At 35.6% G+C, this 9,147-nt stretch overlaps 1 protein-coding gene and 1 pseudogene across 1 annotated transcript; one reads left to right on the forward strand and one right to left on the reverse strand.

Moving 5' to 3' along the window:
• Positions 1 to 3,544: 3,544 nt before the first annotated feature.
• On the forward strand, positions 3,545 to 4,075 carry LOC150057488 (nucleophosmin pseudogene; annotated as a pseudogene).
• A 2,554-nt stretch (positions 4,076 to 6,629) lies between these two features.
• LOC150057489 (olfactory receptor 14C36-like) lies at positions 6,630 to 7,565 on the reverse strand. Its single transcript, XM_090340041.1, has one exon. The coding sequence runs from the start codon at positions 7,563 to 7,565 to the stop codon at positions 6,630 to 6,632; it is 936 nt and encodes a 311-aa protein (XP_090196167.1).
• Between the last annotated feature and the right edge of the window lie 1,582 nt (positions 7,566 to 9,147).

Consider the following 9,147-nt stretch of genomic DNA (forward strand, 5'->3'; position numbering starts at 1 on the left):
TCCTAATTCCACTCTGTCACTAACAATGTCATTTACCAATCTCCACAGGCAACCTGTCTACCCCTTAAAAACTGTATCCATTTTGTACTTTTTTAAATATGATTTTATTTTAGAGTATTCTTTTTCTACAGTGGGGTTACAATTACATGCACAAAGTAGTGAGTACATTACCTCTTGAACATTTTACCAATTCCCATATTTTTCTCCCACCTTCCTTGCCCTACCACCCCCCTCCCAAGTTGTAAAGTTCATTTTCAACGCATTGTTCTGTGAATATCATTGTTAGAGTGGTTCAACTTTTGTCCTTTCTCCTCATCTTGTTTTTCTCCTTCCCTTCCCTTATTCAAATAAACAGACGATATACAGAATACTTATAGTTATTTAAGTAAGGCAATGAGATAACTTCTTTTAGAAAAATTTTATCTCTTCGCTCCCTATTATCTTCCTGCTTTCCCTCCAGTCCCTGGCTCTCCAAGTTGTAAAATTCATTTTCAATATAGTGTCTTGTGAGTCTTACTGTTGTATGTGTTCATCCTTTGTCCTTTGTCTCCCCATTCTCTTAATCTCCTTAGCTTCCCCAAATCAGATATATATGACATAGGGAGTCAAAATCTAATACAGTGAGAACAGTGTTTAACCCAAAGAGATAAAATTTAAAAACAATGGAACAAAAAATAACACATTACATTCAAAACAATAATAAATGAAAACAAAGGTTATTTTCAAATCTTAGAATTTGTTATGATTCACACCTTATTTATATCCTCATATGTATATAGATATTGAAGAATCATGATCCTTTTCTAAGAATATCCTAAATGTATACTAACTAATAAAAATGGGGGAAAATATACAGCCCATGTTTCTTGGGCTCTTACATATTCCACACAATATGAGCTTTTTATCTTTGAACTTCCTTACGAATGGTGAGTTATTCTTTCTGAATTGACATAGCTAGTCTGATAGAAATGCCACAGATCTTCAGAGGATGTTCAATAGCTACACAACATCCAAGGTACTCATGTCAAAATTACAGCTAGAAGGTTGGAAGATGGCACCAAGGCAATCGGGACCCAGCCTAGCTCTCTCACACAAAAAGAGAGAACAAGGGAAGCCTATGAGCCAACTATCTTAAGAAATCCACAACTATAAAGTCAAGAAGCAACACTAGACCTGAATATCAAGTAGTTGCCTCCAAGAGAACCACCTCACTGCCAAAGACAGAAACAAACTCCAAACCAAAGGATAGAAAAGAATTTTCCACTCCAATGCACTGGGCAAAAAAGCAGGAGTAGCAATCTTAAACTCTGACAAAATTAATTTCTCAGCAAATTCAGTACATAAAGATAAAGATGGCCAGTCCATATTAGTAAAGGGTACAATCCATACCCAGAATATTATAGTTATAAACATTTACTCCCCCAACACTCCGCACCAGAAGATCAAGGGAACAATATAGAAGACCCGGAAATAGAACCACATACTTATAGTTAACTTGTATTTGACAAAGGAGCAAAAGACATACAGTGGAACAAACACAGTCTATTCAATTATTGGTGCTGGCAAAACTGGGCAGCCACATGCAGAAAACTAAAAATTGACCCTAGTCTTTCGTCATGCACAAGCATTAACTCAAAATGGATCAAAGACCTCAATGTCAGACTGGAAACCATGAAACTGCAACATGATATGGTAGGAGAGACACTGGAACTCATAGGCACAGGCAAAAACTTCCTGAACAGAATCCAAGGTTCACAACAGATTGGAGAGAGACTCGATAAATGGGACTACCTAAAAATAAAAAGTTTCTGTGCAGATAAAAACATAGACACTAAAGTAGAGAGACAGCCAACTAAATGGGAAAAGATATTTACCAATAATACATCAGACAATTGCTGAATATCCAGTATCTACATGGAACTCAAGAAACTAATCCCCCCAAACCCAACAAAACAATCACTAAATGGGCAAGGGAACTAATGAGAGACTTGTCAAAAGAAGAGGTTAAAATGGCAGAAAAGAATATGAGAAAATGTTCCTTTTCCATGGTCATAAAGGAAATGCAAATAAAAACAACCCTAAGATACCCCCTTACACCAACAAGAATGGCCAAGATTTTGAACTCAGACAATCACAGATGTTGGTGAGGCTGTGGAGAAAAAGGAACCCTACTATACTGTTGGTGAGATTGTAAGCTTGTTCAGCTACTCTGGAAAGCAGTGTGGAGGTCTCTTAAAGAACCGAAAATTGACCTTCCTTATGATCCTGCCATATCACTACTGGGCATCTATCCTGAACATCATAACCCAAGATATGATAAGGACATCTGCTCAGCTATGTTTATCTGTGCACTATTCACAATAGCAGGTGATAGAAACAATCCTGATGCCCTACTGCAAATGAATGGATACAGAAAATGTGGTGTACATACATATATATAAATATATATATACATACATACACATACATACATACATACATACATACATGCATACATACATACCTACAACGGAATTCTACATAGCCAATAGACAAGATAAAATAATGGCATTTGCAGGGAAGTGGATGAATCTAGATTGAATCATGTTGAGTGTGACAAATCAAGACCAAAAGAACAAAAGGTGCATGATATCTTTAATATGTGGCTATTAGATCCAAACAGTACAAGAGTGAAGACTCAATAGTTGCATATCCAATGCTGTGGACATGGTACTGGAAATATAAAAACAACTACATAGACTTAAAAACTTATGACTATAGATATAATGTTTTATTGCACAGATTAATATGTATCTTTGACATACAAACCCTCAGCCTAATTTTGATTATTTTCTATAATCTAAGGGCCAGTGATTTTACATAGAGATTCCCTTCTTGAATACATGTTTGTTAAACCTGTCATTTGAAATATGATGTAAAAATCAATGTTAATTCAATCTTTAATAAAAAGTCTATAATACTGATTATCATTCATCAGATATATTACAATTTTCTATCTTTTGGCATTCTCACAATGGTCGCTGAAGCATTAATCAAATTGCCAAGATTAATTACATTTCCATAGCTATTTTTTTAAGTTTCTGCCCTAGATCTGGATAGCTGTTTTCTCTGCACATTCATTCTCCCCCTTCCTGTATCTCCTAAATGAGCATTTCTTGTATTCTCATCACATTTTTAATGGTCAGTGGGCAAGGCTGGCAAAACCATTGAGGAAAACAAGGAACTAGAAGGAGCGTGATGCTAGAGAGCTCTCACCAGGGTTAAATTTAAATTATTACTTGTTTCTTATGTGGAGATATTTGTAATACAAGACTACTCGATGTTTTTTTCTCAATCAGCATAGTTTGAAATTCCAATCTACGTGAAACAGAAATGCATGTTTGCAGAGCAATATTGAATAATGATCAGTTTTTGGTTTATATGTCATTTTCAAGACATATTTTGCAAATAAAAAATACACTAATATTTCTTGGCGTGATTCCGCCCTGCGTCTCTGATCTTCCGCGGAGCCCACACCTCCTTCAGCCCTCACCGCGCGCCGCCCATGGAGGACTCGATGGACAGGGACATGAGCCCGCTGCGTCCCCAGAACTACCTTTTCGGTTGTGAACTGAAGGCTGACAAAGATTATCACTTTAAGGTGGATGATGATGAAAATGAGCACCAGTTATCACTAAGAACGGTTAGTTTAGGGGCTGGTGCAAAAGATGAGTTACATATTGTCGAAGCTGAAGCGATGAATTATGAGGGAAGTCCAATTAAAGTTACACTAGCAACGTTGAAAATGTCTGTACAGCCAAAGGTTTCCCTGGGGTGGGGTGGGGTTGAAATAACACCTCCTGTGGTGCTGAGGCTCAGGACCTGTGCACATCAGTGGACAGCACTTGGTTGCTGTGGAGTGGAAGCAGAGTCAGAAGAGGAAGAGGAAGAGGATGTGAAACTCCCGAGTGTGTCTGGAAAGCGGTCTGCCCTTGGAGGTGGCAGCAAGGTTCCACAGAAAAAGGTAAAACTTGCCGAGGAAGATGAGGAGGAGGATGAAGAAGTTGAAGAGGAGGAGAATGATGTTTTTTGTTAACAAAATGTAATTCTAGTGAAAAGTATGGACAGGAAATAGAAGTGCAAACAATGTTTTGCTGTCAAGAACCCATAATTTCATTAGGATACTACTAAGAAATAAATTTTTTCACAATAATAAAGCAGTTTTATTAGGGAAATGAAAATGACAGAGTAAATTGATACTGGATTGTAAAATGGTCTGAAATTTTTCTTTATCATTCTTTAAATCTTGAGGCTTTTCTAATTCAGTCTGGAGTTGAGCAGTTTCATGGTTTAATTACCCTAAGAAACCTAATGTTTGAAGTGCTGTCACTGCTCTCCTTCCAGTCAATGGTGAGCTCACAAGATAAATTATTTTTTAAAGAGCAATTCTGCATAAAAGTCTAATTGCTGGGGCTGGGAGTTTGGCCTAGTGGTAGAGTGCTTGCCTAGCATGCATGGAGACCCGGGTTTAATTCCTCAGTACCACATACATCCAAAAAAGCCAGAAGTGGTGCTGAGGCTCAAGTGGTAGAGCTCTAACCTTAAGAAAGTCCAAGGACAGTGCTCAGGCCCTGAGCTCAAGCCCAGGAGTGGCAAAAAAATCTAATTGTTTAATTGTTCTGTAGATGTTTGTCCCATTATAATTGTTACAGACTAATATTATGGAATGTGATGAACTCATGAATTATATATAAAAGAAAAAATAATTGGCAGTTGCCTTTTTATAGCATCTGATTTCCATTCAATATTTAATTCCTACTGAGAAAATACTATGCTGACAATCTGCAAAAAACCTTATATGTTCTAAATGTAATAAAATTTACAGTATTTTGAACAGTGTGCATATGATATTTGGTATGTCAAATTATATGAAGAAATAATTTTATCTTCTGGAAATGCATATATTCTATGTCTTGCATTTTATTAACATACATTTTTACCAGTTCTTTTATGATTTTTCTTAGCTGAATCTTGTACACTTTTTCTTGAAGAATTTCTGGAGTGTCTGTTCCTGTTAAAAAGCTTTGTAAACATTATTGAATACATATATAACTCATCATATTTAGCATAATCTTATATATTAAGTATAGATGTAAAGAATCATCTTATGAATATATACTTTATTATTGAAGCTTACGTGTTCAAATTAAGTGTACTTACCATCACCAGAAAATGTATACTAAAACACATTTTTTTTCTTTCTGAGCTAATTTAAAGTATTAGGGTGTTATAGAGGTTTATTGCATTTGCAGGCTTACAATTTTTTTCACTAATTCATTGTGATTTTTAAATTTCTTTTACATGATTTTAACTTATGTATTTATTTATTATGCCTAGTATTAGGGTTTTCTGTGGACTTGGCATAGTTGGTTTTCTCTCTACCACTTAAATCAAACTGGCTTTTTCTAATTAATTGGAGACAGAGTTCCCTGGATTGTCCTGCCTGGCATGTTTTTGAATATGGATAGATCAACAATAAGCATCCTGAGTATTCAACATTACTGGAGTGAACTTCCAGGGTCTCCTGGCTTGTCCCAGCAGTTTTATTCCTTCTCTAGTTTTGTTTGCAAGAATTATTTCTTTGAAAACCTATTGATTGCATGTGTCATTTAAGTAATCTTTTCAAAATAATTTTTTCCAGGTTTTTCCATTAAAAGGTGGGCTAAACACTTAAAGAGATATTTCTGGTGAGGGAATGAAAATGGCCAATAGACACATGAAGAAATGCTTGACTTCTCTAGTAAGAAAACAAATGGAAATCAAAATAATTGCTGTTTATTTTTAGGGAGGGGAAAAACGCATGTTATAGCCAGTTGCTGGTGGTTCATGCATATAATTTCAGATTCTTAGGAGGCTGAGAACTGAGACTCATGGTTCAAAGCTAATCTAAGCATAAAAGTCTCAGAAACACTTATTCTCAAAGAATACTCACAAAAATGGAAGTGGCACTATAGCTCAAAAGAGTAGAGCTGTAGCCTTGAGTTGCAGAGCTCAAGGACAATGGCCAGGGCCTGAGGTCAAGCACCATAAACAAAATGAAAGAAAAAATCCTCAGTAAAGGACATTTTGAATTTAATTTCCTTCAGAGATGTTTTACTTTGCAAAACACTTAATTTACTTGGAGCTTGATAATAGTTAAGTAGTTATTTTATATTATATTAAATAAGCAGATAAACATTTTATTTGATTTTTCAATGTTATCTGAGATATTGGCTTAATATTATTAATATTTGATGAAGTGTATACACATCCATTGTAAATTTTGTTCAATCAATATTTTCAGGCTGATCATTAACTTCACTAAACCCTACAAAATAAAAAAGAAATACTAACTCACAGAACTTGAATAATATTTTACACACATATATCAAATCCTTAAATTATTTTTCACTGTTATAAGACAATAAAATAATAATTAATTGTTTAGAGTATTTTTCTGGGATAATAAATTAAAATAATCAATATGATTGTAAGATCTTTCTATTCAATGGGTGAAGAGCTAACTTTAACATACATAGCAGAATATACATTACCCAAAAATAAATTCTTTTGAAGTTTAAATGTTACTCACTCAAAACTCAGAGTAAATTCTAACTAGGTTTTGATGTCTTCTGAATAAGTATTTTCCCTAAAGCATTCTTTATTTGTTTGTTCCTAAGGCTATAAATGATAGGATTCAAGAACGGTGGAACAATGGTATAAAACACAGTTAGAATCATGTTCTGAATTATTTCAGTGCTTGATGACTGTCTCAGGTATACCACAGAACCACTACTAAGAAACACAGATACTACAAGAATATGAGGCACACAGGTGGAAAAGGCCTTTCCTCGCTCTTCTTTGACAGGAAACTTCAGCACTGTTGAAAATATGCGAATGTATGACAGGACAATGAAGATAAAGCAGCCACCACCAAATCCCATGGCCGAAAAGAGAAGTAAGACTTGGCTGCCAAAAGTGTCTGAGCAGGACAATCTCAGCAGAGAGGGGATATCACAGAAGAACTGGGTGATCACGTTGGACTGGCAGAAGGACAGCCGAAATGTATTACCACATAGTAAAGCTGCCATAATGAGACTGCAGACTAAGGAAGTCAGTGTGGTCTGGACACAGAACTGGTGGTTTATGATGACAGGGTAGTGGAGAGGCTGGCAGACAGCCACATAGCGATCCTGGGCCATGATAGTGAGAAGGATCAGCTCCACAGAGGCACAAAAAACTACAAAAAATACCTGCATTGCACAGCTAGCTATAGAAATTGTCCTGTTGTTGGTGAAAGAGTTGATACAGGCCCTGGGAACAGTGACAGAAATGTAGCAGATGTCCACAATGGATAAATTCCTGATGAAGTAGTACATGGGTGTGTGCAGGCTCTGGTCAATGGTGGTGACAGTGATGATAAGAAAATTCCCCAACAGAGTGGCCAGGTATGTCAGTAGAAATAGGGTGGAGAGCAGGAACCTGAGCTCCCACATCTCAGCAAAGCCCTGCAGGAGGAAATTATTCACTGTGCTGACATTGCTCATCCTCTGGAAATAAAGGTAAAGTATAGAGGAAAATCAAAACATTGGTAAATAAGATTCTGGGCCTATTATCTTACACTTTAGCCTGAGGTCCGAAGATTGCAGTTGGAGTCGAGCCAGTCCATGCCACTCTTATTTCCAATTGATCACAAAAAGCCCAAAGTGCACTGTGGTTTAATGGTAAATCAGTAGTTTTGACCACAAAATCTAAGGAGCAATACACAGGCAGAGTTCAAACTCTAGACTGTCCTAAGGACAAAGACAGTAATACAAATAAATATCTTTGATGTAGTTGTAATCCATTTGTTGAAAATGCCTTCCTAGGTTAAATATCCACCTTTTTATTACTCTGATTAGTGCAGAAAATTAGCACTGTAATTATATTAACATTTAATGTGCATAAGGACACTCCTGTTCAGTAATACCACAACTTACTACAAAAGTATCACATTATTTCTCCAGTAATTCACAGGTGATATACTCATACCCTTAATGATCATCTTTTAATGGGTTTATATAGAGCCACTCACCATTACTTATAATTCAGTTAATTATCTGAACCAGGATTGGTCAGAATATACTAACATTATATATATGCAATGCCAGAAAAATAATTAGCCAATCACAGAAGAATAAAAATCAACTCTGAGTAGCCGTTTCAGTTTATTTATTTATTTTACCAGACCTCAGGATTGAGCCCAGAGTATAAGCACTGTCCTTGCACTATTTCAGGGCTAGAACTCTACCACTTGAACCACAGTACCGGTTGTGGCTTTTTCTTTCTATGTATGTGGTATCAAGGAATTAAAACAGGGTTTCCTGCATGCTATGCAAGCTTTTTACCCCTAAGCCTAAGTCCAGGCCTGTGACTGGTGTTTTGTATGCTTGTACAGAATTCAAGGTGGACAGGGCCTTCATCCAATGATATTGGGGAAAAAAAATCTTCATGTACCTGATGAGCAAAAACTACACATTTAACTTTAGCTTAATAAAAAGTAGCTCCAAACTGGCTCAAATATATAGACATAAAACCTTGAACTCTAATACTTCAAAGGGAAAATAGCAGAAGCTTCTTTCCATTATTCTTTTCAATTTTTAATGACACTAAAAGTATAAGAAAGTAAAACTAGGCAAATGGAACTACATGAGATTAAAAGCTACTGCAAATCAATTGAATAAATGAATAGAGTTAGAATAATTTATGAAAGAAAATACTTAGTAACTAATTTGTTTACTGGTTTAATATTCAAAAATCAGTACTAAACAAAAATATCTCTATCTCAAGTGAGAAAAATAAGCAGACTGCAAATTGTACTGAGAAGATGTAAATATATTTAGCAAAATACAAATAAAGAACAGTTACTAGGTTGAAGAAAATAGGCCTACTCTGGCTATTAATAAGGGAAATGCAAATCTAAACACAGGGAGATAAAACATTACAAATTTTAGGATGTCGACTATCAATTAAGCAAGAGAGAAGAAGTGTTGAACTTGAACTGAGGAAAATATTTCTGTACTATTTTAATGAGCACATTGCTATAAGCTTTGGAAATAATTAGGGAAATTCTTTAATAAAAATCAACCT

Source organism: Megascapheus bottae, chromosome 10 (assembly GCF_031878675.1).
Source record: "Megascapheus bottae isolate mThoBot1 chromosome 10, mThoBot2.hap1, whole genome shotgun sequence".
Taxonomy (NCBI): domain Eukaryota; kingdom Metazoa; phylum Chordata; class Mammalia; order Rodentia; family Geomyidae; genus Megascapheus; species Megascapheus bottae.

Bases quoted from the DNA above. Each gene is read 5' to 3' on its own strand.
- LOC150057489 (XM_090340041.1), bottom strand. From the start codon at position 7,565: ATGAGCAATGTCAGCACAGTGAATAATTTCCTCCTGCAGGGCTTTGCT.